Raw genomic sequence first — 27,787 nt, forward strand, 5'->3', positions numbered from 1 at the left:
ATGACTATAAGGCTATATGGCTATATGGCTGTAATTAAACATTAGTTTTATTGAGAAGCCTCTTTAATTATACTTACAAGGAAGTTTCCTTAATAAAATAACATTTGAACGTTCATACCTTATGTTTAAAGATCGAAATTTAGAGGACTTTAGTGCCATATGTTTGTTGCAATTTGTCGTGTAGTTTTCCAAGAAAGGATGTGAAGCCATAAAACGCAAGACACGGTACTTAGATCATCAGTGAAGACGGTAACGGTGTTAGGTCACTAATGGAACAATAATTATTGTCGCTTGCCAGTTGTGTAAATCAGTCATTTTTAAGACTATGTTATTGTGCACATTGCACTTAATGCAACAATTTTATGTGTAGAAATTGAAAACAGATATTATTTCATAGTATAATAATATCTAACTGTCGAACATTTATACTTCGCCATTTGAACATACCCCTAAATTTTCCTATAAGGGACACTTCTACAGACTTAGGAAAATATACCATAGTATATTTTTAACTATATAGGGAGCCCTAAGGGATCACCCTTACTATCCTTACTATCTAGTATACAATAGTAGTGACAAAATGGAGTCACCATCCCTTATGCGCATTTGCAACCCTAGAAGAATAATTTATGCATTGCGAAGATAGAGGAAAGCTTCTTGTAACATTTTTTTAAATACCCCATTAGAATAATCTTTCCAATTTTGTCTCATACCAAAGAATAGACTAACAACAATATATTATGTCACCAGGTATCTCCGCGCAGCAGAACCGCGTTGTCGGAGCGATGCAGCTCTATTCAGTGGAGCGCAAGTGCTCGCAGCCGATCGAAGGGCATGCGGCATCGTTCGCCACCTTCAAAGCTGAGGGCAACGCCGAACCCTCCACCCTCTTCTGTTTCGCCGTCAGAACGGCGCAGGGCGGCAAATTGCACATTATCGGTGAGTGAACAGAAAGTTCGTTCGTTCTTTATGGTTTCTAATTTCAAATGAGTTTTGAAAGGTATATACCCTGTTAAACTTGATAGACTGTCTTCAGTTGTATATGTATAATTGTATAAGGTTTGTTTTTATTGTTTTAGTCTCATAATATGAGAAAATTTGATATATTTTTATTGTTTAGATAATTCTTCTCAGTCAGTGTGTTTGTGTAGCAACCATAATAATATGGAGAATCCTTATAGAAGTCCTAGTACTACTAGGCTATGCATGTAGAAAATGTTTACTTGATATTTTTTACAACTTTTAACGAAATTTAGCTGTCAGTAAAAAAAGAGTGCAGTAGGATTTAATTATAAAAGCATATTTTACACGTATAATTATGTTTGCAGAGGTCGGACAAACTCCAGCGGGCAACCAGCCCTTCCCAAAAAAGGCCGTCGACGTCTTCTTCCCGGCGGAGGCACAAAACGATTTCCCCGTCGCGATGCAAGTGTCCCCGAAGTATGACGTCATCTACCTGATCACGAAGTACGGCTACATCCACATGTACGACATCGAAACAGGCACATGTATATATATGAACCGTATCTCGTCGGATACTATATTTGTGACAGCGCCACATGAATCCACTGGTGGTATTATTGGTGAGTAACTTCTACATTACATATAGTTTTTAAAGATAAAAATAGTTTTCCAAATAATAATATTAGTCTTACAGTTATATGGCCCATAAACTTTACATTAGTCTTCTTGCCTTAGATTGCCTTCTTAGAATAGTATGGAATATTCTTTTTCTAATACTCGTAGTATAGAAAAATATAATGAGTGCATCTCTGAGGATAAAGTTTGTAAAATTCGTTAATTGCCATAAATGTATTTTTTATGTATTAATTTCAATGTAACTGAATTATGCATAACGGTATTTTCCATAATTCGTCAGAAGTTTAGGCAAATTGCGATTAGAGCTCTTTGTTATTTATCTTTTGTTCTTGGTTTAACCTTGTCATATTATAGTGCAGAACTGTGTAAATTTCTTAAATATAAACACCAAATAAGATATCGACCATAAGCGCCGTTACCCCTGAAGCTGGAATGACTCGTAAATGTCTCCCTGCCCACATCGTTCAAACCACACCATAACAGCATTAAACACTGCTGTAATTCGACATACCACCTATGTATGTGTAGTGCCGCCAGAGTCGAACCACAAAGGGCTGTACCACCTTCAATTGTAATAAAAATAAATTCTTAAATTACATACATTTTCATGTTTTATTTTTTGTTTTACGTAGTAACTTAACATATTATAGTTACGGATTTGCTCATATTTCGTCCGCATCTCGGTCGAATCGTGCTCCTTACTACTCATCTGTGTTTTGTTAATTTTTAAACTTTGACATAAATATTCAATGTAAAACTTTGTATATTTGTTTTAAGATGAAGATATTTCTTGTATATCAGTAATAATCTTTTGTTTAGGTGTGAACCGCAAGGGTCAAGTGCTTTCGGTGACAGTGGAGGAAGACTCGATCGTTCCGTACATCAACACTGTGCTGCAGAACCCTGAACTGGCGCTCCGTCTCGCCGTCAGGAACAATTTGGCTGGTGCTGAGGAGCTGTTCGTCCGCAAGTTTAATATGCTGTTCACTAACGGACAGTATGGGGAGGCGGCTAAGGTAATGCTATTGCTTTGTTTATTTGCCTAATTACTAACTATTTAACATTAGCGTGTGAAAACGAAGTGCATGACGTGCGGTCTTCCGGGGTCGATTCTGTGCCAGGAAAATATCTAAATGGATAGTAACGACACAGGTAACATCTCATGAGTTTTCTCAATTTGTGATATCTGCCAATTCGCACGTGGCCAGGGCGGTGGACAATTGCCTAAACCCTTCTCAATTTGAGATAGGATTTGTACCTAGCAGTGAACCGTGGAATCCGTAGACTACATTTGGGGCCAGTTAAGATGTCATTCTATCACATTCTTATCTAAGATTGATTAAAGATGTCAATGGGCGACACACCACTTTCCATCAGATGGATTGCATTCTGTTTGCTTCTTATAAAAAAATGATATCTTAAGATAAATCGTTTTCTCTTCGTCCAGGTGGCGGCGATGGCGCCGCGCGGCATCCTCCGCACGCCGCAGACGATCCAGCGCTTCCAGCAGGTGCCCGCGCAGCCCGGCCAGACCTCGCCGCTGCTGCAGTACTTCGGCATCCTGCTCGACCAGGCGCAGCTCAACAAGTTCGAGTCGCTCGAGCTCTGCCGCCCCGTGCTGCTGCAAGGTGGGTGCCGCAGAGTCTCGGGTTCGGTGCTCGCCGTGACAGATTTGGTTTTTGTTCTATAGTGTTGGAGTGTGGTGTGTTTGTGGTTCCTAAGACACCTAATACTAATTACCAGTTTATTTAGGAAACATTGTATTCCAGGCCGGTATGAAATAGGCCGTTCTTTTAGAATTTAGTGAATAGCTCAAAATAATACATTCAATTTATTGTGGAAACTTGCATAAAAATTATTGCCTATTAAAGATATTTGACTTTGAATATTTCGTTATACTCATGAAAATGCCACAAAAGTGTATATTTTGCATTATCTGTTACATTGTGACCAATTTCGAAAACGGAAGTGGTTGTATGTTAAACTGTATCTTACTAATTTTGGCCCTATAAAGGAAGATAGATATTGCCATTTAAATTTTTACTCATAACAATTTTTTGTTATGCTAAACTACCTCACTTTACCTATCTACCTCTTAAATATAATGTTAATTCTAGGTCGCAAACAACTGCTCGAGAAGTGGTTGAAGGAAGAGAAATTGGAGTGTTCGGAGGAGCTCGGCGACCTCGTGAAGCAAGTGGACCCGACGCTCGCGCTCTCGGTGTACCTGCGCGCGAACGTCGCCAGCAAGGTCATACAGTGCTTCGCGGAGACCGGACAGTTCCAGAAGATTGTGTTGTACGCTAAGAAGGTGAGACATGTTTGTTTTTAAAAGAAAAAAGTTATAGTCCCCTCAGGCCCCAGTTTAAGAAAAAAATATTTGTCAGTGCTGCTCCCGTATGCTTTTACAAAGCATTACATAATAAACAAAGGGTATATCCCTGGTATTCTGGTTTGCATATATTAATTCTGTTATTTACAAAAAGTTAAGTATTATTGTTCTACTTATTGGTAGATTATGTCATCCAAAACTCATGTGATACATTACGGGTAATGTATTGTTCATGGTTTTGTAAATCTGCATCTGGCAGTGACTGTACAATGTGTATCATCTGTTTAAACAAATTGTCTTTACAATTTTAACTGTTGAAAATCACTTGTTACATTGAGGAATCTTTTGTTCAATAAGGAAAAATAAAACAAATGTAGAGTTATTGCATTAATTTCATCCATGAAATATCATGAATGACCGCCTCGGTTATTAACAATATCTATTAACATACATCTGTTATTAATTTAATAAATTTAGTAGCGGGCTTTAAAAAGATAACTTATGATAGTTACTTACTATAGTTTTGCGACATGCTTTTACAATGGCAAACAATCGAAGAAGCTCTAAAACATACAACACTCACTTTGTTTACGTAATACAACTATAAATTCGTTATTGTTTATAAAAAAATATATAAGGAGACAAAATCATCAGTGTCAAGTTGCTTAAGCCGCATAAATACGCCACTTAAAGTGTAATAGCCAATGTCACGAGCCATTTTTTTTGTTTTAGGTTGGCTACACGCCCGACTACATCTATCTCCTGCGCTCGGTGATGCGCACGAACCCTGAACAAGGCGCGGGCTTCGCGGGCATGCTGGTGGCGGAGGACCCGCCGCTCGCGGACATCAACCAGATTGTTGACGTGTTCATGGAGCAGAACATGGTGCAGCAGTGCACCGCGTTCCTGCTGGATGCCCTGAAGAATAATCGCCCGGAGGAAGGACCGCTGCAAACAAGGTCGGTCTTGAGTAGTTCTTGTCGTTATTTTGGCATTTCAAGCAATTGCAGATAAAGAATTGGTATACCACATTTTACAAGTTTAGTGTAACTTAAGACCAATTTAAATCCTTCTCAATTAACATTGAAGCAGCATGGTGAAGTGTGTTTAAGGACTACCCCAGTTGTAGCAATCCTGTGCCCGACATTGGGACATAAACTGATGATGCTATTTAGTCTTAAAGCTTTAAAAATTGCTATAATTAAGATACAATAAATGACAATCCCAATGGAGTAGGGGTTCTTAAACCTTATGCACATCCGATTTACAGAGGTGCAGGTAAACACCTGCACCTCTGCAGGTTTACATACTTAGTATTCCATATATAGTAGTAGAAATGAAAGAAAGAAGTGAAATATTTGATTTGCAAAATGTTTATTTTCTTATGTTGCAAGTACATTTCTATGCTTTGTATGATAAAAGCTACATATCCCGATCCTTTGATGTTTAGGACGTACATAATAAAAATAATTTGAAACATTCCATTGTCCGCAGGTTGCTGGAGATGAACCTGATGTCCGCGCCGCAGGTGGCGGACGCGATCCTCGGCAACGGCATGTTCACGCACTACGAGCGCGCGCACGTGGCGCAGCTCTGCGAGAAGGCGGGGCTGCTGCAGCGCGCGCTCGAACACTACACCGACCTGTACGACATCAAACGCGCCGTGGTATGTGTGACGACTGTTTTGAAACAATTTAATTTGCAAGCTATTAAGCTATTTGCAGCTATTAAGGCCCCGCCAGACAGAACGCGTATTCTAGCGCCGCGTACGGTGTAATTTACGCCGCGTTCTAGCGTCACGTTGTGTGGACTATATTTATGTGTAAGTCGCAGCCAACTGGCTTATTTATTAATTTAATTAATAGCCCAGCCTCTTTATTAAAAATAATGAAGGATGACCATGGACAATTGATGGGTCAACCACTACAACTTTATGATAGTTCCAAATGAAGACTGTTTTAAGACTTTGTACAATCAAATTAAAGTTTATTTAGTTTCCATATTATTTTTCTACATTAGAAAGCCCCTATTATCACACAAGTGAAACTGCTATAATAATAAATGTATTACCTACATGTATTGTGTATAGATGTGAAATTATAATAAAGCATTTTCCGTCAGGTCCACACTCACTTGTTGTCTGCTGACTGGCTGGTCAACTACTTCGGAACGCTCTCAGTGGAAGACTCCTTGGAATGCCTCAAAGCTATGCTCCAAGCCAACATCCGCCAGAACCTGCAAATCTGTGTGCAAATCGCCACCAAGTACCACGAACAACTCACCACCAAGGCCCTGATCGAGCTGTTCGAAAGCTTCAAGACATACGAGGGTCTGTTCTACTTCCTCGGCTCCATCGTCAACTTCAGCCAAGACCCCGAAGTCCACTTCAAGTACATTCAGGTCAGTTGAGTATCTTAAGCTTATTTGTAGATAGTTTTTACTCCTGTCATTAAAATAAGTGTGTATGTGCTTATGTACACACTAAAGAAGTTATACTTCTTTGGCATAGTGTATAAAAAAATGAAAAACTGGGCGTGTCATAACGTGAATACGCGCAAGGTATGAAACTACAAAACATTACAAAATGATTGGCACATATCATATTATAGTTACGGTATCCGACTTATATCCGTGTCGTATTCGGATTATGTGTAATATAAACAAAACGTAACTAATAATTAAATATTATAACTGTAACATACCGCTTTATCGTATCCGTCATAAATATCGATTCAACAATATTCTACACTCATGGTGTACCAAGAAGTAGAACTTCAACAATGTAATTATTAGCCATCTTAATTTATCTGCTGTCTGCTTTATATTTAATGCAAATAATATAACAACTACACCACTTTTCCAGATTACCGCTGAGGTAGGTATATGTCACATAAAGCACGCTATATAGGCGCCCCTTTGACGCTAGGAATATCGTGCACAGTATGTTATAGCTATGTTCAAGTGTAGCGTAGCGGTTGCGCTCACGTAGTTTTATAAAGTACAGTTATGTATAACCCAAATCATTAAAGATTGGAATATCAAATGACGGCATATATTTCAAAAAACATGGACAGCACAAAATTAGTTTTATTGTGTTAATTACTTTGATATTGTAATAAAAAGTTAATTGAATAGATGAAAATAAAACAATGAAATTGTATTCTAACTATGAACATAGGTATAGGTAATTATATTCAATTTTAATGTGTAATGTAAATAATATTAAATTATGTTATTTACATTAATATCACAAAAAAATAACTCATTCGGGCTTTACATCGCGAAAGATAAAACAAAGATGCGAAAATGGCGAGGGAGACAGCATGAATTGAGTTGCCTTTTATAATTCCAATCTTTAACGATTAAGACATTGTTTACCTATGAAGTGTTAAACTTACTTATATTTGATTTGCAGGCCGCTTGCAAGACGGGCCAGATAAAGGAGGTGGAGCGCATCTGCCGCGAGTCGAACTGCTACAACGCTGAGCGCGTGAAGAACTTCCTGAAGGAGGCGAAGCTGCCCGACCAGCTGCCGCTGATCATCGTGTGCGATCGCTTCGACTTCGTGCACGACCTCGTGCTCTATCTGTACAGGAACAGCCTGCAGAAGTACATCGAGATCTATGTGCAAAAGGTGATTGTAGAACTTTGTTGATGTAAATTGCGTAATAGATGCAATGCAAATCTACATTTTGTGTAGATGCCGTTGATAGGCTAAATAATACAGTGTTATAACTGAGGTGAGCAATTGTCTTTATACATGTGTAGCTGATTCTCACCTTATAGAAGCAAATAATGTAGAGATAATAAATTCAATACATTCAAAAAATGTTGTTGGTGTTAAGTCACATGACAAACGTGTCATTGTAGCTCTTTTCGTTTTGGAGGACTTTTGGTTCCGACTTTCATAGTCGGTAGATCAATAATACACGTAGTAGACGTTTGTTCCGCTTTCTTCCGTCTATTTACTATATCTTTTTATAGTGCCTCTATTATGGACATTTTAGACTTGACTTTAATCCAGTAGAATAATGATAAATGGAATTTAAAGTGACTTCGCCTTCATGGTGTCCATAATGCGTAATGACTCATCCAATCCATGTCTTCTAGGTGAACCCATCCCGTCTGCCAGTGGTGGTGGGTGGTCTGCTGGACGTGGACTGCGCGGAGGACATCATCAAGAACTTGATCCTCGTGGTGCGCGGACAGTTCTCCACGGATGAACTTGTAGCCGAAGTTGAGAAGAGGAACAGGTATAGAATCATTTTCAAAACCTTTAGCAAGTTAAAAGACTACCTACATAATACATAAAAACAAGTGTAAATTTAAAATATAATTATAACTAAAAAAGTACTGTAATGTAAATTAGAAAGTACTTGTCATTGTGCAAAAATAATTTGTAAAGTAAATATACATTTTCACAGATTGAAACTTCTGCTACCGTGGTTGGAGACGCGCGTCCATGAAGGTTGCAATGAGCCCGCAACCCACAATGCTCTCGCCAAGATCTACATCGATTCCAATAATAATCCCGAAAGATTCCTCAAGGAAAATCAATGGTAAGTTGGAGATTATTTTATCGTGATTCTACTTGTTCATAAAATTTAAAGAAATTAATCTTTTTTTTAAAGGTATGCAGGTAATGTAATCTTAAGTGCTGTATATTAAAAGGTTTATAAAATTGTGCTTGTAGGATAAACATATTATTATAACTCAGTTTTGATATTAGCAATTTTTCTCGTAAAACGTTACGATGCGTTACAGGGGCGGGAGGGGGTCTATCATACAACACGTTACGTAACATTGTTTTTTTTAAATAAAAAATTAGTGAATTAAAACTCCCAAATTGGCAACCCTTTTCATTTATGTTTTATGGGGAATCCCTTGATTGAGCGTATTCATCCGAACTAAGTCCTGAGTATTCTGAGTTGACTAAGTATAGTAGCAGTATGAATGCTTTGACTATACTTAGTCTAACTTACAGAAAAACGTTACGGTGCGTTACAAGGGGAGGAGGGGGAGTAAAAAATCTTCAAAAATTGCGTTACGTAATACTTGAACGCTCCCTATATTATAAAAAATATATCCCTATATTATAAAAATTCATAACAGCAGTGTTAAACGCTGCTGGGTTCTGGTTTGAAGGGTGTGGTAAGGGAGAAATACTTTTCCGAGGCGTATACCTTAGTCTTCAGGAGTAGCATTGCATCTGTGGCTGACTTCAGGTAGGAATATCCAGTTTTATCTCGGGTTGATTACAGATGCAATAAAATAAGATACAAATAAAATAAAAAATGCTGATAATAAAATTAAAACAATTTGGAAAATAATTAATGCCGAAACACGAACTTGTAGATTAAGTATCAGTAAAGTATCTCTTACTACTGAACGTGGTCAGATTACCTCAGATAAAGAAATTGCACAAGAATTTGAAACTTTTTTCTCGAATATACCATTTAATACTACTAATTTTTTAAAATCATCCCCAATTAAAGCAGTGACCATCCTTAAAGAGAATTTAAGTCAGTGTCACATTAAATTTAAATTTAGACATATTTTAATTAATGACATATTAAAAGCTTTTAAAGAATTAACTGTTAAAAATACAGAGGACATTTGGGGAATGTCAGTAAAAGTTTGTATATCAATCATTAAAACTTTAGCTCCCTACTTAGTCACTATTTTTAATATGTGTGTTGATCAGGGCTGTTTCCCTGATTTAATGAAACATAGTAAAATAATTCCATTGTTTAAGGCAGGTGATACTAAAGATCCCAACAATTATAGACCCATCTCAGTACTGCCTGTTCTAAGTAAAATTTTTGAAAAGATCCTCTTACACCAAATGTTGCTTCATTTTAAACTAAATAATCTTTTACATCAAAAGCAATTTGGCTTTACTAAAGGCCGTTCTACCACAGATGCTGGTGTTCAATTGCTGCGACATATTTTTGATTGTTGGGAACAAGCACATGATGCTATAGGTATTTTTTGTGACTTGTCTAAATCTTTTGATTGTGTTGATCATAAAACCTTATTGTTAAAATTACAATATTATGGTATTCAGGGAAATTCTCTAAAGTTGATAAATTCTTATTTAAACAATAGAGTCCAACGAGTGCAAGTAAATGGAGCATTATCAGCAGGTTCTAATATTAAAATAGGTGTACCTCAGGGCTCCATCCTAGGTCCGTTTCTATTTTTAGTTTATATAAATGATTTGCCAAATGTAGTAAAGGATTTATCTGAGGTTGTTTTGTTTGCTGATGACACTTCCTTGGTGTTTAGAGTAAAACGACAATCACAGGATACGAACGATATTAATGAAACTCTTTGCTGGATTCAGAACTGGTTTGATGCAAACAACCTACTCTTAAATTCTAATAAAACTAAATGTATTAAATTTATGCTACCAAATGTAAGGAGTACGGGGATGAATGTCGCTCTAAATGGTGAGACTTTGCAATTCGTCAATGAAACTGTTTTCTTGGGGATTACCATTGATTCTAAACTCCAGTGGGGTCCCCACATCTCTGCTTTGTCCAGCAGACTTAGTACTGAAGCTTTTGCAGTCAGTAGAATTAGACAGTTAACTGACATACCCACTGCCAGACTTGTCTATTTCAGTTACTTTCACAGCATTATGTCTTATGGCATTCTACTGTGGGGCAGTGCTGCTGACATAGACTCTATATTTACTATTCAAAAAAGAGCAATAAGGTCAATATATAGTCTGCGGCGTGGTGAGTCCCTAAGAGAACTGTTTCCCACTATTAATATATTGACGGTGCATAGTCAATACATTTATGAAAATATTATGTATGTAAGAAAACACACTGATATGTTTGAAAAAAATAGTAACCACCATAACTTTAATACCAGAAATAGAAATAAATTAGCAATTCCTAAACATAGATTATGTAAGGTGGCTAGATCATTCGTGGGCAACTGTATTCGCTACTACAATAAAATACCCGACCACATTTTGAATCTCACAGAAAAAAAGTTTAAACATGTCGTTAAACTAACGCTATGTAAAAAAGCGTACTATAAAGTAAGTGATTATTTAACTGACAAAACGGTGTGGTCTGAATTAGCTCCAGCTCCACATGTACCATTACGTTAAGTTAACATTGTCAAAAACATTTTTTTTAAAAGATGTGTGTTATGGAGTTTCTTTCGCCGCTTCTTCTCCATAACGAAACACCTTGTGAAGTGGTGGTAGTTGCTTTGACATTCAAAAAGTGATCTGTAAAGAACCTATTTTGAATAAAAAAAATTTGATTTGATTTGATTTGATTTGATGTCCATGGGCGGCCGTAACCACTTACCATCAGGTGGACTGCACGCTCGTCTATACTCCTATTAAAAAAAAGTTAGTTAATCATACCGTTGCAATGTATTCTCGTTAAGGTACGACTCGCGCGTGGTGGGCCGCTACTGCGAGAAGCGCGACCCGCACCTGGCGTGCGTGGCGTACGAGCGCGGCCAGTGCGACCGCGAGCTGATCGCCGTGTGCAACGACAACTCGCTGTTCAAGACGCAGGCGCGCTACCTCGTGCGCCGCCGCGACCAGGACCTCTGGCTGGAGGTGCTCACCGACGCCAACCCGTACAAGCGGCAGCTGATCGATCAGGTGCGTGTTGTATAGTTGTATAGACCGCGACACACGTCTAGACCGCTCTGAAGTTGTTGCGCGCAGGTGTAGTCAGCCCGTGCGGTCGAACACAACTACAAGTATATACTCCGTAGCAACGTAAGGGTACACTAACGCAGCTATGTACCCGTGGGCGAGAGCGGGCAGCGGAGGGTGCCGGGATCGTCCCCCGCTGTCTTCGTCCCGCTAATATCTACAATTTGGTATTGCGACGCGACTCGTTTCAATATTCAGAGCGGACTAGAAATTTGGCGCAGCCTCTTCTGAGTAGAGGGAAGCGTGGCTTACGAGCGCGGCCAGTGCGACACCGTGAGCGGATCGCCATCTATGTGTTGTAATTAATAATTTTGATACATCGATCGAATTTTCTATTGAGAAAAATTTTCGAAGTTTATAAGTGTCATTCTTCATTTATCTAATATATAAAATTCTCGTGTCACAGTTTTCGTTGCCATACTCCTCCGAAACGGCTTGACCGATTTTGATGAAATCTTTTGTGCTTATCCGGTATCTATGAGAATCGGCCCACATCTATTTTTCATCCCCCTAAATGATAAGGGTTGATCACCCTTAACATTTTTCGGGTCAGCTAGTTTATTATATTATTGTTGGACGACTTAACCTAAGGGTTACGAAGACAGAACCTAATGCCTATTGCCATTTTCTTCATTGTCAAAAACATTGTAAGGAAATATAAGTATGTGATTTTCTCATTTTAAGGTAAAGCCGATGAACGATCGAAACGTTAACATACTTATCGTCATTGCTATAACACGGGTACAATATATATAATATTTTAAATAACTCTTCATATTTGATTATAGGTGGTACAAACAGCTCTGTCAGAAACCCAAGACCCCGAGGATATATCGGTGACAGTGAAGGCGTTCATGACCGCCGACCTGCCCAACGAGCTCATTGAATTACTAGAGAAGATCGTACTCGACAACTCTGTGTTCTCCGACCACAGGAATCTACAAAACTTGCTCATTCTCACAGGTAAATGTCATGTGTTTGATATGGATATATGGTTTAGTTGGTTTCATGCTTATCTTTTCATAGTTTGATCCTTTGAAAACTTAAGTTAGTCTGAGTTTCTTCTACGTAATAAAATAACGTACTGTCTGTAAATTAACAATAAAATTGATAATTATAATACCTACATACTTTAAAAAATACATAATATTTTGCACTTACAACCGAAATTTAAAAACTAAAAGAAAATAATTTTAGTCTGATAATTTTGGATTAATTGAAAAAAAATCCCTTACATCTATAACTAGATTACTGTATAAGACTAAAATAAAATATGTCTGAAATATTTTGCATATTCACTTTATTAATAAATATAAAATATTTATTACAGCAATAAAGGCGGATCGTTCCCGCGTAATGGAGTACATCAACCGCTTGGACAACTACGACGCGCCGGACATCGCCAACATCGCGATCAACAACGAACTGTACGAGGAGGCGTTTGCGATCTTCAAGAAATTCGATGTCAACACATCCGCCATACAAGTGAGTATTGGCTCATTAGAGTACATTATAGAAGTAACTGAGGATCTCGTAAAGGCCTTATAATCTGAAAAAGCTCAAATTCGCCTTACACTTTTAATTAAAGTGTGAAAATTGGTCTCATTGTTTTAAAAAACACTTCATTATGTTTTTTTTGTATATATTGGGTTTCTTAGTCCCGAATAAGAATATTTTGGATAAAAATTAAATTGAGCGTATTGCCCGCAAGTAACGCATATTGAACTCTACGATTCTAGGACATGCATTAAATAATTGCATTCTTTGATGTTTGAGAAGTTGCATATTTACATTACAAAATGTGACCATGATGTGATTGCAAAAATCATTTCCATTGGCTTTTGATAATTGTTCAAAATTTTAAATTAATCTGACCGCTCAAAGTGGGTAAAAATCGAGTTCAAAGGTTCCCTTACATATATACATAGAATACATGATATGAAGGTGGTAGAACCCTTTGTGGTTCGACTACGACGGCACCACCGCCACACTAATTTCTGCCTTATAACAGCAGTGTTAAACGCTGTTGTATTCTGGTTTGAAGGGTGTGGTAGGGGAGACATACTTTTCCGAGGCGTTCCAGCTTAGTCATCAGGGGTAGCGGCGCATCTGTGGCCGACCTCCGGTAGGAATATCTAATCCTATCTGGAGTCGATTACAGATATCCATGGGCGGCAGTAGCCACTTACCATCAGGTGGATTGCATGCTCGTCTGCTACTCCTATATTATACAAAAAAAAAACTTTCCATATTCTCTAATAAAAAAATGTCTGTTACCAGGTGCTGATAGAGCAAGTGAAGGACCTGAAGCGGGCTTACGAGTTCGCGGAGCGCTGCAACGAGCCCGGCGTGTGGTCGCAGCTGGCGAAGGCGCAGCTGCAGCAGGGGCTCGTGAAGGAGGCCATCGACTCCTACATCAAGGCCGACGACCCCTCCGCCTACATGGACGTCGTCGACACCGCCACCAAGCAGCAGTCCTGGGAGGACCTCGTGCGGTATCTACAGGTATAAATATAAGCTTTGTTAAAGATATCGTATGTAATTAGTCCTAGTAATCCTATTCGTTTTATATCAGTTTCAAACTTTGTCATATTACCGACGGAATGCTTTATTTCGCTAATATGTTGTCGTGAGTCGAGTTGTAAGATAAACTGTATTAAAATACACTTCATATTTACTTAGTTCTAACATATTAACTATGACTATTGTTACCTCAGATAGTTTACTAATTTTTATTATATTATTAGGATTTGTATCTATAGCGTAACTATAGTGATACAATGTTTATAGGGCGTAAATACTCTATTTACTCGCTTTTACCTCGAAACATCCTTTACTTTCCCATGCCCTTTGGGGACGGAAACCATCGAAAACTTTAGCTTGCTTTGTCTTGAAGAAGTTGCACGTCTGTGAAGATAAGATCAATCTGATCAATTCCCATAACTCCCATTACAGATGGCACGTAAGAAGGCGCGCGAGTCGTACATCGAATCCGAGCTCATATACGCATACGCTCGCACGGGCCGCCTCGCCGATTTGGAAGAGTTCATCTCTGGGCCGAACCATGCGGACATCCAGAAGATCGGCGACCGCTGCTTCGAAGACAAGATGTACAACGCCGCAAAGCTGCTCTACAACAATGTCAGCAACTTCGCCAGGCTCGCTATCACGTTGGTGCATCTCAAGGAGTTCCAGGGTACGTTTTACGGTTTTTTTTTTGCCAACTTTTGGACGTTTACTGCTAGACGAAAACTTTTAGTAAACTGCCACGCTGTATCTCGACATTCTAGGCATGAAAGTAACATAATCTAACAGATTATTTAATTTGTCTATTCGATTTTATATAAACACTATCTACTCTGGAAGTCTGAAACTGAAGAGTTCAGATACAATTTCATGATTATTTCAAGGATTTTGTGGTTATTTAAAATTAATTGCATTTCCATGTATAGTGACGGGGGAACATTTTGATATAATATAGGTACAGGGTGAATTTTTCAAGTGGGTCTTCATGGCTAAGTTCTAAACTACATGCTAGCTAAAAGTAAAAATAGCTAAAGATGCCAAAAGAAGTTATAGAGGCCGATTTTAATAAAAACTAAAACTGCATTATTAGATTTTGTTAAGAATCGAGTTTATTTTGAAAAAGACAACCCTATTTTATTCGATCGTCGGATAGTGTCGTGTCGTAGTTATAAGGGTTACATTCTAGAAAGTATAGTAGTAAAGTAAAGTAAAGTAAAGTATAGTATAGTAGATGGTATATGACAAACTATGGGAAAAGACATGTTAATAAAAAATCTCGGTGTACAGGCGCGGTGGACAGCGCTCGCAAGGCCAACTCGACGCGCACGTGGAAGGAGGTGTGCTTCGCGTGCGTCGACGCCGGCGAGTTCCGCCTCGCGCAGATGTGCGGCCTGCACATCGTCGTGCACGCGGACGAGCTCGAGGACCTCATCAACTACTACCAGGTGAGGCCCTTGTGTGCACGTGGCACTACGTGTTGTAGGGGAATGTGACGTCACACGGTCAGATCGAAAGCCAGCTACAAACTGACGTCACATTTTCCTACGTGTATACACGTAGAAGAATGTGACGTCACACGGTCAGATCTAATGGCTGCTTCAAAGTGATTGTTGTACGAGCTTTGTTTAAACATTATGATTTTGGATAGCAGCGTCAATTTTCTATTTATTGTGATGATATTGACTACACAGTCGTATTGGAACTAAAATACAATATTGTCAAAGTGACAATGATGAAAATTTGTATAATGTAGTGATATTCGCTAGAATGTAAAAGATATCGCTACAAAATAATAAATTATATTGATGTACCAGTTTACCAATTGGATTTGGGATTCTTGGATACTTTCTTCGATAGAATTGTGTAATGATAATTTTGCAATATATGTCATTGACCTTTAGTATAAGCCTTTCTTAAATTAGTAAACTCCCTATAAAGAAGAAAGTAGCAATTTTTTTCTTATTTTTTTTTATCGCATTATAACAAAAAAGCATGATATGTGTTATAACAACAAAATCTGTTTATCTCCAGGACCGAGGTCATTTCGACGAGCTGATCAGCTTGCTGGAAGCCGCCCTCGGGCTGGAGCGCGCCCACATGGGCATGTTCACCGAGCTGGCCATTCTCTACTCCAAATACAAGCCGGCCAAGATGCGCGAACACTTGGAGCTCTTCTGGTCGCGTGTCAATATTCCTAAGGTAAGATTTTGTTGTACCATTCTTATTTTCAGTAATCTTTATAAGTATGTTGTAGTTTGAAGTACATACTACAATTTTAGGTTCTATTGGGAAAACTCAATATTGTGACAATAATAGTTAACAATATTCTCTTTAGTCAACTCATTGACTTGGTAACTTGAAAATAACTTTACCACAATTTTTGTCAAAATTTGTAAAAAATTTTTGAAAAAATTGTAAGGGACCATTTACAAGAAATCGATAACCTTTTTTACATAGGGAAGTCTGTTAAAAATAATTAAATTCAATTTGAAAAAACAAACATATACGGTCGAATTGAGTAACCTCCTCCTTTTTTGAAGTTGGTTAAAAAACACAAGATTACAACCGCATGTTTGGTAACATCGCAGGTGCTTCGAGCGGCGGAGCAAGCGCACCTGTGGTCGGAGCTGGTGTTCCTGTACGACAAGTACGAGGAGTACGACAACGCCGCGCTCACCATGATGCAACACCCCACCGAGGCGTGGCGCGAGGGACACTTCAAGGACATCATCACAAAGGTACGCGCATACACTCGACAGCTAGATCGACACTTAAAACTATTCGGAAGAGCCTTATTGACTAAATAGTATAGACATAAAAGCAAAAGCTCCTTGAAAAGCAAGATTCTACGAACTTAACCTCAGTCAAATAGGCTATGTTGCTGTTCTTGAGAAATAGGTTAGAATATCGAATTGAGTAATTTGAACGCCGAAGAAAGTTTTTCTTGCCACCTATTTCCTTTACTTTTCATCTCGTAACACTTTAAAGAGCAAATATTGAAAAAATCATCATCATAGCATTCATCGTATGGTATTTTAATTTAAAACTGAATCGCTTTTTTCTCATCGATGTTCCTATCATCGATGAGAAAAAAGCGACTGTGGACTGTGGCCTAATCCTTCTCATTCTGAGAGGAGACCCATGCCAAGCAGTGGGACAATAATGGATTAATGACTAATTCTGTCATAATTTCGTCACCAGGTTGCAAACATGGAGTTGTACTACAAGGCGATCCAGTTCTACCTGGACTACAAGCCGCTGCTGCTCAACGACTTGCTGCTGGTACTGGCGCCGCGAATGGACCACACGCGTGCGGTCAACTTCTTCACGAAGGCGGGACATCTGCAGCTCGTCAAGGCGTACCTCCGCTCCGTGCAGAGCCTCAACAACAAGGCGGTCAACGAGGCGCTCAACTCGCTGCTCATTGATGAGGAGGATTACCAGGTTAGTTGGAATTCGTATTATGTGACGTTAAGTTAGAGATTAATTTAATTAACATTTGGTTTAACAGTAGCAGAATATATCGTGAGGAAATGTTAAAATCGTAGATAAGTATAGATATCTCACTGCCTTGTTATTGAAGGAAGCCTTTAAATGGCTTAAACGGCTAACAATTCTGTCAGCCGTTTAATAGCTGTCATAGTGTAATTTACGCGGAACAATGCCGACATGCGCAGTTAAGTAGCTCAAAAACACGAAATGGAAGAAAAAGTGTCGAGAAATATCGTTTCGTTCGTAAATTATCTAAAAACTACATTTTTAATATTTTTCAAATACGAAAATAGATGACAGTGACAATTTCAATTGTCAAAACTGGTTACATTTTCTTGTTAGGAGTGAGTAATCTTTACTAATCTATGATTGAAATAGTTCTCAAAGGTGTGAAGTCTACCAATCTACACTTTACTATTACATAAACACTTGGCTTTCTAAGAAAAGTATGCCCAACAGTGCAAAATGCATAATTGAATTGATGATCAATATAAGCGACACACACCATATTTCAATTAGAGAAGGAAGTAGTTTTCTTTTTTTATTTTAAAAACTTAAATCACAATGTCGACTTTATAGAATACTTATTTTATTTCCCATTCCACAGGGCTTACGAACATCGATAGACGCTTTCGACAACTTCGACACAATTGCGCTGGCGCAACAGTTGGAGAAGCACGAACTTACCGAATTCAGAAGAATCGCCGCTTATCTATACAAAGGTACTGTATACGTGTCCGTTTGTTTGTGTTCGTTTTACGCGATTTCTTCTAAATGACAATATATGATATTTAATTCTGAAAAACGTATATAATTTTTTTTAAGTGTATAGCCAAATCCTGAACTAAGAAATAGGCAAAAATGGCCAAAGGAGATACAGGGCCTGTTTTGATAAAAACTAAATCAGAATTATTAAATTCTAAAATGTATTTTCCAAGCCAGCAATTATTGCGCCATCTGAGGGTTGCCAATAAGGATCTAATTCTGGAAAGGAATGATAGATAACAAAATAAAGGAATTGAAGTAATTTATTAATATTGTTTTTTATTTATATTATTTATTTGTTAATTAACGCCCATTATTGCAAATCACTCCCACTTTTGCATACTAAAGATCGAAATTCAACAATGTCTAGTAGGTAGAGATTGTCAAATTTCAATCTTTCGTAAGCACAACATTAGTTAGATTGATTGTTAATACTAGGAATTATTAGTTAACGTACGCATATTCTAACTGAAAATACGTTGAAAATCAGTGGCCGTGGTTCGTCGCGGTGAGGCTGAGAGTGGACCCTTTTGTTAAATTTTACTGCAGCAATGTTCTGATTTTAAAGTTATGTTTACTATTATTTATGTCACATAATATTGTAGTACTTTTTACAAATAAATATTTCTTTCTTTCCTTCTATCTTTCTTTCTTTCTAATGAAGCCAATGTCCACACAGGCAACAACAGGTGGAAGCAGAGCGTGGAGCTGTGCAAGAAGGACGCTCTGTACGCGGACGCTATGGAGTACGCCGCGGAGTCCCGCCAGCCCGAGGTCGCGGAAGCCCTGCTCGACTGGTTCCTCGAGAGGAACAACTACGAGTGTTTCTCCGCTTGTCTGTACCAGGTTAGTCAAATTCAAATCTCATTTATTCAAAATTGATTCATATAGAATACTTTTTGAAAGTCAGTACGCCGAGGAGAACACCAACATTTACTTAGTGTAATAACTTGCTGTGATGCTCTGCTCGCTGCTACTTTGTTGGCGTGGAATCAAAAAATAACAATTACACAACTTTGGCGCGACATGGGGCTCTTCAGAAAAGGTGCAAAAAGAGCTCTCCTTCAAGCCTGCGATGCATTGGCGACTCTTCTGGTGTTGCAAATGTCCATAGGCGACGTTGACTACTTTCCGTCAGGTAGCACGTCTGGATCAGGTAGCACTCATCGTCAGGATCAAATATATATAAAAAAACTTCGTTTATCAAACTCGCGGAACAAAGGTTTTGAAGGAAATAGAACCCGTTGTGGTTCGACTCCGACGGCACCACCGCCACAACTATCTCTGCCTATCAACAGTAGTGTTAAGCGCTGCTGTGTCCTGGTTTGAAGGGTGTGGTAAGGGAGACATATGTTTCCGAGGCGTTCCAACTTAATCCTCAGGGGTCGCGCCGCATCTGTGCTCGACCTCAAGTAGTAATATCTAACCCTATCTGGGGTTGATTACAGATGACCATGAGCGGCATTAGCCACTATCAGGTGGACTGCATGCTCATCTGCCACTCCTAGATTATAAAAAAATGGTATTGTTTTCATTACAGTATCTGTTTTCCAAATAAGCAATCTAACGGAATAGTAATCTCTATTATATTGTTTGATTTCAGTGCTATGACCTGTTGAAACCAGACGTCGTTATCGAACTGGCATGGAGGCACGACATCATGGACTTCGCGATGCCCTACCTTATTCAGGTACAAATTCATTTTCAGGTTGTGACTTTATGTTTAATGGTTATAAAAATGCAATTTTAGTAGTATAATTCTGATATTAGACCAATTTTAATTTTGGGCCAAGGACTGTAAAATTAAATTTAAGTTTTATTATGACAATAGGCGCTAGCCTTTTGTCATTTTTATACCAACAAACAACAAATTACCAAAGATACAATCCACATACACAGTAAAGTTGCTGTTAATATGTCTAGATCCTTCTCTTAGACCTATAATAAACAATATAATAGTATTCTTTCCTCAATTATTTATTTGTTGAATGAAAGAAATCGCTTCTCTAACCATAAAGTATTTCTATGTGTGTGTCCTTTATGTAGTTTATGTAATATTTGCGTCGTATCGTATTCGCAGACGGTCCGCGAGCTGACGACGAAGGTGGAGAAGCTGGAAGAAGCGGACGCTAAGCGCAGCACCGAGAGCGCCGAGCACGAAGCCAAGCCCGCCATGATGATGGAGCCCCAACTCATGTTGACGGCCGGTAAGCGCTCCAAACTGGTCACATTTTCGTTTTGAGTGTCGGTGCTTTTTGTTTGTAAGGAAAACGTAATTCATTTGCGTCATCACAAACGTAAAAACTTTCTATAATTTCCTGTATTACGCAAAATATTCAAACCTAAGATTTCTATTGAAATTGTTTCATTGTTGTAGATTTTATTACTTTTTTTCTAAAGATAATAGTAATAAACAGTAGTGCATTCAGACCACCTAATGGTGGTAAAAGTGGTCACTTTAGTATTTAAATCTATACCTAACTCTATGAAGCATAGGGGTTATACCAGAAGATCATTACAGATGTGTTGTCACTCCTGAGTACTAAGATCCTCAGGAGTGGCAGAATTAGGTGTAAATTGTTTCCCGGTCGAATTAAATGGTTTTTTCTATTTATTTTATACTACAGTAGTAGTAGACAAGCGTGTAGTCCACCTAATGGTAAGTAGCTGCTGCCGCCCATGGAAATCTGTAATCAACCCCAGATAGGATTATATATTCCTACCTGAGGCCACAGATGCGCCGCTACCCCTGAGGACTAAGCTGGAACGCCTCGGAAAAGTATAGAAAATGGAATACAGCAGCCACTAACACTGCTGTTATAAGGCAGAAATAGGTGTGGCGGTGATGCCGCCGGAGTCGAACCACAAAGCATTGTATTACCTTCAAACTATGAATAATAACAACATTAAATGATCGTTCTCCATCCAGGTCCATCGATGGCGTACCCCGGCGTGGCGGCGCAGGCGTCGCCCTACGCGTACGCGGCGCAGGCGCCCTCGCCCGCGCCCTACCACGGCTACGGCATGTAGGCCCGCCGCCACCACACGTGCCAACCGACACACGCATACGCGTACACGGGACGCTATTGACGTTATTTCAGGAATGGTGGGCGTATACGACATAAATTCGCATAAATAATTCGCAGAAAGGCAGGCCTATTTATGTTTTTTCTATCGTGAAAGTTAATTATAAAGGCATTCGTTACATCGCAATGGTTAGCGTCTTTATATATTATTCTGAAGTAATATTTCTTGTTATGTACGGAATAGTACCAGACTGTGTATCTAGATGTACCAGACTAATACCAAGCAATATTTCTATACCTTTAATAAAAAATCAAGATATGTGACAATTTTATGTCGTATGTGTATCGCCACACTAAAATAGTTATCGGCAATTTACTTAAGCTCCAGCTGAAGTGAAATGGAGTACTGTATAAAAAGTAATAACAGGTTCATATGTAAGTGATGAACCGAATGGATTATTACTATATTTTATCTAATTCTCTGTTATGATATACACAAGAGCTTAAGTATCTGCCGGTTGCTAAAAGTTAATCCATTATGTGCTGCATAGTGTCTTGTTACTGTTTATGCACGAGTTACGACTAATACATAGATTAGATGTATATAGTGCTCTCTCGTTACTCCATGGTTTGAAGCGCTTACGCCGCCTACGCTTAATGGGCGTGATACATTATATACAACATTATTACTTATTGTACGTAAGAAATGTCTGTCCGGTTCGCACGTGTTCGCATAAAACTATAACACAAGTTATAAAATGTATTATGTTACGACAAAATGCATCGATTGTTCGAAATTCTCTATGCATTTTCGATGTTCCGGAGTTTAAGCCACTTTGTATGTAAATTATTGTAGTCTTTATACGGTTCCTTTATTATTTTTTCTGTATACCGTCGTGGCCTAAGAAGTTGTATTTGCGTTTTTTTCTACTTCACTTGTAAAGTTTTTAGATAGTCGAAAGTGCGTAGAGATGTCTTAATTTCATAGATTTTAGTGAGCAGGTTCGAAATGATGAGATTAAATATGCCATTCGACCTGTAATTACATTGTATTGATACATTTCGATAGCTAATTCACCGTAAATAAATAGGGAGTTCCGTACAGATATTCACATACTTATTTTCAATTAGAGATTCTATTTCTCAGTGTGCGAGGAACTTATACCAGTTTCTATCAAATTGTGTATAAAATATTACAAATTATTATACCTAAATAATTACCGTTTCCAATTTCCATGGATCATTAGGACACGGTATCTGCTGCTTCTCAGTGCTGCTTATTCATCAATATACAGCAATTGAAGTGTCTTAGGAACTATATCCACGACGCTGTGTGTACCTATGTTAAACCAATACATAAGGACCGTCTTAGCGTTGTTTCGGCACACTTTCTCTTAAGAATATTACGATAGTGCCTATTAAATATACTTACTAAGATTCGATATGGCTTGAGAATTTATCGGTGATGTATTTACATTGTGCGGATATTTTTTGCGCAGCTGTGACCAAATTTTAGATTTGCAGTCATGGCCTCTCTGCCACTAGGTGCATAGATAAAGAATAATTGTATGTACATAGTGGTTATTTAACACGACTTTGTCGTTCCAAACTTATTGATAGCTATACTAAAATATTATATATATTATATGAATTTAATTGATAATTGATATGATACTATCGAAAATATTACATTTTTCTGTTACACTAGCAAAGATTAAAACATTCTTATTATATAAATTAGTCAAATTTGAAACATATTACAATTTAAAATTCAAGAATAAAAATAAATTATTGTGTGTAAAATAGAACTTTGCTTTTTAGTACGGTGCAATAAATCGAGAAGGCCCATTCTTTTACTGTTGCAGATATTTTTTTTATCTTACTGTACAATACTGGTTTTCGTTTCAAAGGTTTGACTTTATTGTTATATGTATATAATGGTTTCATAACGTTGCTACGTCGATGCGGAGCCGTTGAATTTTATTTGAAATTTATTACGCTGGATAATTTAGGAGTTACTGAATAAAAAAAACTTTTAATGTGTAACATCTTAGGTACGATTAGGTTTAGTTTAGGCGGAATTAGTGGTACGATGTTAATTATTTCAGTAATTATGTTTGCGAATGTTTGTGAGGAATGTCACGCGTGTTGCTTTAGTTGCATTTTATTATTATTGTATCACACCTTGATATGCCTTCACCAGATTATATTTAAGCTCATTGCAACGCCGGCGCTGTGGGGTGAACTGTTTCAATCACACTAATTAGTTAATCTTTATTTATAGTGATTATTTTCACGCTAATTGACTCTGTGGTGCCCACAGACGGCCAATTTAATAAGACTCCGTATTTTGTTACATTCTTGTAATATTATTATTGTGAGTCCAAGTTTATAATAATTAATTAAAATCATTAATATTGAAACGAATCATTCAAATCATTCCTGTCATTAACTTTTAAACTAATACAATGTTGTTAAATTAAATGATACTTTAGAGAACACAATGCTGAAGAAGGATCATTGTTTAATTAATTATTATTACATTATTAGTGTTGTATTTATTCATGTATGATACTGTTTCCCTGAATTATATTATAGTAAGATAATAATTATTATACGAATAAAAATGGTATTTTCATTTTACACATTGTGATAATAATAGTCCTACATGCCCTAAAAGTCAAATGAACTCTTTAAGATTTGAAAATAATTATGATTTGAAATATGTAGAATGACTTGAAATCAAACCAAATAGTAATACAATAGATATTAGTATATAATCTCTTTAATATCACAGTATTATAATCACAATGAATTCTTTATTCCTACATCAAATTGAAATTCTGTCCTTTGCCAATTTGGATTTGACAAATCAATAGGTGCTTGTAGAGTGATTTCTATTACATCCATGTGACCAGTTTTAGTCACCAGTATCAATGTATGAGTTCTGGAATAAAATATACCATCATGAGCAATCACTTTTAAGTGGGAGTGGTGTTATTGCATAATATTAATGAGATAATAGGTGTTCTCTAAAGTTAACAGTTCTTTGTCAGCTCTGGAAGTCTACAGGGGTGTGACAAAAAAAAATCCACGAATGGGTGAAATAACTTCAGGAACATTTGATCTATATAAAAAAAAAACATTTATATAAATACCTAGTGCCATATTGTCCTACAGGAACTTCCACAAATATTGAACTCAATTGCTTATAAATATGCGGCTGTCGCTTTTCCAATTGAGGGTCTGGTAAATGCCTAAAAACAAATATTTTCATAAAACAAACAAAAACTAAGGTACCTTTTGTTATAAATTTAGATGGAAGATAAAATATCTTACTGTTCCTTAGACTTCAACAAATTAATTAACTCTTCAATAAGTTCGGTTTTCTTATCGATTTTATTTAATCTGGAGCAAATTTCTGCCATTCTGTTCTTTGCAACTTGTACTTTCTTTAGTGGATTATCTGGAGTACAGTTTCCAAACGCTAGACTTGTATCAACCCACTTATCTAGTTTATTTGTTGCGTTACTGTAAGTCTGAGTCACTGGTGTTTTGCTGCAAAGGTACAAAATATACATATATTATTGAAGCTAACTAATGAAGTGAAATGCAAAAGAAAAACTATTTGTAATGCATTCAGTTTTATAATAATTTATGGATGAGGACTATCCTTAATCATTCATTTAATATGACATTACCTACTACTCTTAATCTTTTAATTAATGAAATGAATTTTTACAATTGAAAATTAAATTGCAGAGTGAACCTTGAAGACAAGTGAACCGTCTAGTTTAATTAATATTTGTAGTTAGTACTATATCTTACAGTTAAATTACACCACTTAGCTTTCTATTTATTTCTGAAACTTACAATTTTGTGCTAATAATATTACATTTAAATTATATAGTATTTTATAATGTAGTAAAGTCTAAAGGAGTGCCTACAACATAATATTTGCCTATTTATAATCATCGAAAGTTAGTGAAATAAACTTTTAATTTCATGTTACTCACCCTAACTCAATACTAACAAATACAAATCCATTACACTGCTGAAAATAATCTTTCATAGATTCTGTGTACTTACAAGTACTGGTATCACTTTTTACAAAATCTTCAACAATTTTTCCTCTACCTGAAATAATTAGCACCTATAGAAAGTTTAAAAGATTGTCTATGACACAAGTGTTTTAAAAGTCAATTCTTAGATAGATTTAAAGTTTAGTCCGCGCCAAACTTCTAGTCCGCTGTAAAGTAGTTGCACGCAGGTTTAGTTAGCGTATACTCCGTAACGTACAGGCACACTAACGCAGATGTACCTGTAGGCGAGAGCAGGCAACAGACTGGTCCCGCTCTGTCTTCGTCCAGCAATATCTACAGTTTGCTGTTGCAACAAGACTCGTTTCTATATTCAGAGCGGAGTAGCAGTTTGGCGCGCACTATACCTATTAAGTATTTTAGTCACACATTGTAAGACATTAAATTTTAAACTAAAGAATTTCTCAAGTGGGTTGCTAAGCTACAATATTTAAGTAAAGAGCTATGTTTATAGAGTTTACTAGCAATTGAATATAGAAATGCATGTTTGAATTAATGTCCAGGTATCCAATATCTCTTACTTGAGAGCTGTAAATTGTATACAAATTGCTATTTAAGGCAAATAATGTTTATTTACTTTTTGCCTTTTCTTTGTTAGCACCAGGTAAGTTAAGCAGAACAGCAATCTTTTTTCGCAGAGGGCAGACACCAAGCCAAGTGCCACCTTCAGAACCTGGCTCCAAGTCACGCCCTGCAGATAAATAAAAATTATAAACAATCTCATAAAACTTCATAATTAAAATTTTATAGATACTTCTGATATAAGTAATTTAACTATGCTGTTTTAATAACAGAATGAATATTATAAACAATTGGCCAATTGCAAGTCGAACACGCAAAGGTATGAAACATACCTTCAAATTTTTATTATTTGTTATCATAGCAGCCATAGACATACTTTAATGCATTGTGAAAATTTCAACTGTCTATCTAGTACGGCTCAATAGATGAAACAAAAAAAAAATGTTTATTATATGATGTAACAAAAAATGTAAGGTGTGTGCAATTTTTCCTCTATCTGTGCTAGAGGCTTATACCAAATTTCAGTATTCCGAATTAACGGAAAGTACTCTGTAGGTTTCAAAAATTTGCAGCATAAATGGCTTACAAGTTTGATTTATTCACAGCTCTAATGGACACTAGACCTGTGTATGGATGGACGGACAACAAAATGATCCTATAATAGTTCAGTTTTTCCCTTTCAAGGTACAGAATCCTAAAAACATTGAAGACATTCTGAATAAATTTAACAAGTGCCTAATTCTTGTCTACATTACGTAAAAATATTCTACTTTTTATATATTGTGCCCCTACTTGATAAATGATATTATATCTACATACCTCCATAAACATTTGAATCCTCTACCCAAGGAACCATGTTTTGGGTTGGTCGGTAATAAAATTCATCTCTGTTCGACGCCACTATATAGCTGTAGTCGCTTTCCTCATCCTCAACACCAGAGTATGTTAGTAATATACACATTTTTCAGCAAATACTGTAGATAAATACTGTTACAAGGAAACCTTACAATACTAGTTGATCAGTTCATAGTCCATATCCAAAAAAGTGATATCATTTCTTAAATATACGTCACGCGGTCACGTGAGGCAAATCACGAAGATATGAGCAGTTTAAATTGTTTATTTGTCATCATTTCGGTTTAATAATGAGAATAATGAGATATCGCTAGATAAGGCTCAAAATAGCTATTTCCGTTTCAATTAGACCAGTGATGTTCTATCACAATTGTGCTATTAATAACAACCTTGTTAATATTGCAATAATTACATATATCTTATCTTTAATAAATAATATATATTTTCTTCGATTTCGAATGAATATTGTGGAATATTGGATATTTTTTTTTTTTTTTTTTTTTGTTTTTGCGATGGCTTCTCGGTCTTATGACCATTTTGCCAATGTCAAGTTGATGTACGTTTAAAAACGGGGAAATTCAAAATATAAAAAAGTAAAGATCGATTAATTTGGAAAAGGACAAGGATCAGGGAAGTTTAGGAAAATATAGATAAATAGGAAAGGAATATAAGTATTAAGTAATTATCAAAGGTTGATATTGTTTGTAGATAAATAAGATGCTAAGATTGAATATATTTGTGGATTATCAAATATTAATAGGGTAGTAATACAAAGAGGAAAAGGAACACGGAGAGAAATAAGGCTTTGCAACAAGGAAGAGCGGTCATAAAGTGGACAAGCAAAAAATATATGATTTAAATCCCCCTCATCAACACC

The 27,787-nt window shown here is 37.0% G+C and overlaps 2 protein-coding genes across 5 annotated transcripts in view; one reads left to right on the forward strand and one right to left on the reverse strand.

The window, feature by feature from the left end:
* Chc (clathrin heavy chain) overlaps nucleotides 1-24,060 on the forward strand; it is a 34,159-nt gene extending 10,099 nt beyond the window's left edge. For all 4 annotated transcript variants that reach the window (XM_073078197.1, XM_073078198.1, XM_073078199.1 and 1 more), the window contains exons 5-29: nucleotides 751-939; nucleotides 1,329-1,583; nucleotides 2,419-2,615; nucleotides 3,047-3,227; nucleotides 3,717-3,910; nucleotides 4,664-4,890; nucleotides 5,426-5,597; nucleotides 6,053-6,331; nucleotides 7,347-7,565; nucleotides 8,042-8,184; nucleotides 8,356-8,490; nucleotides 11,345-11,567; nucleotides 12,413-12,587; nucleotides 12,955-13,109; nucleotides 13,905-14,129; nucleotides 14,580-14,820; nucleotides 15,438-15,595; nucleotides 16,182-16,349; nucleotides 16,739-16,888; nucleotides 17,352-17,594; nucleotides 18,250-18,364; nucleotides 19,087-19,253; nucleotides 20,011-20,097; nucleotides 20,488-20,614; nucleotides 21,337-24,060. In XM_073078197.1, coding sequence (XP_072934298.1) covers nucleotides 751-939; nucleotides 1,329-1,583; nucleotides 2,419-2,615; nucleotides 3,047-3,227; nucleotides 3,717-3,910; nucleotides 4,664-4,890; nucleotides 5,426-5,597; nucleotides 6,053-6,331; nucleotides 7,347-7,565; nucleotides 8,042-8,184; nucleotides 8,356-8,490; nucleotides 11,345-11,567; nucleotides 12,413-12,587; nucleotides 12,955-13,109; nucleotides 13,905-14,129; nucleotides 14,580-14,820; nucleotides 15,438-15,595; nucleotides 16,182-16,349; nucleotides 16,739-16,888; nucleotides 17,352-17,594; nucleotides 18,250-18,364; nucleotides 19,087-19,253; nucleotides 20,011-20,097; nucleotides 20,488-20,614; nucleotides 21,337-21,437 — 4,526 coding nt within the window. In that variant the 3' untranslated portion in view covers nucleotides 21,438-24,060. The remainder of the gene's footprint in view (nucleotides 1-750; nucleotides 940-1,328; nucleotides 1,584-2,418; nucleotides 2,616-3,046; nucleotides 3,228-3,716; nucleotides 3,911-4,663; nucleotides 4,891-5,425; nucleotides 5,598-6,052; nucleotides 6,332-7,346; nucleotides 7,566-8,041; nucleotides 8,185-8,355; nucleotides 8,491-11,344; nucleotides 11,568-12,412; nucleotides 12,588-12,954; nucleotides 13,110-13,904; nucleotides 14,130-14,579; nucleotides 14,821-15,437; nucleotides 15,596-16,181; nucleotides 16,350-16,738; nucleotides 16,889-17,351; nucleotides 17,595-18,249; nucleotides 18,365-19,086; nucleotides 19,254-20,010; nucleotides 20,098-20,487; nucleotides 20,615-21,336) is intronic.
* Nucleotides 24,061-24,190: 130 nt separating this feature from the next.
* Tango2 (transport and golgi organization 2) lies at nucleotides 24,191-27,388 on the reverse strand. The gene is made up of 6 exons (XM_073078201.1): nucleotides 26,875-27,388; nucleotides 26,111-26,224; nucleotides 25,450-25,570; nucleotides 24,773-24,991; nucleotides 24,592-24,690; nucleotides 24,191-24,380 (listed from the first exon to the last, which is right to left on the reverse strand). The coding sequence occupies exons 1-6, from the start codon at nucleotides 27,014-27,016 to the stop codon at nucleotides 24,239-24,241; spliced, it is 837 nt and encodes a 278-aa protein (XP_072934302.1). The 5' UTR covers nucleotides 27,017-27,388; the 3' UTR covers nucleotides 24,191-24,238.
* Nucleotides 27,389-27,787: the final 399 nt, after the last annotated feature.

Source organism: Epargyreus clarus, unplaced genomic scaffold, assembly GCF_041222505.1.
Source record: "Epargyreus clarus isolate Ecla_fem2 unplaced genomic scaffold, WU_Ecla_fem_2.2 ptg000012l, whole genome shotgun sequence".
Taxonomy (NCBI): domain Eukaryota; kingdom Metazoa; phylum Arthropoda; class Insecta; order Lepidoptera; family Hesperiidae; genus Epargyreus; species Epargyreus clarus.

Excerpts from the sequence above, each read along its gene's own strand:
- Tango2 (XM_073078201.1), bottom strand. The coding sequence starts at position 27,016 with ATGTGTATATTACTAACATACTCTGGTGTTGAGGATGAGGAAAGCGAC. Across the intron at positions 26,225-26,874 it reads GGATTCAAATGTTTATGGAG|GGCGTGACTTGGAGCCAGGT; the intron begins GTATGTAGATAT and ends ATTTATCTGCAG. Across the intron at positions 24,691-24,772 it reads TTGTTGAAGTCTAAGGAACA|GCATTTACCAGACCCTCAAT; the intron begins GTAAGATATTTT and ends ATTTGTTTTTAG.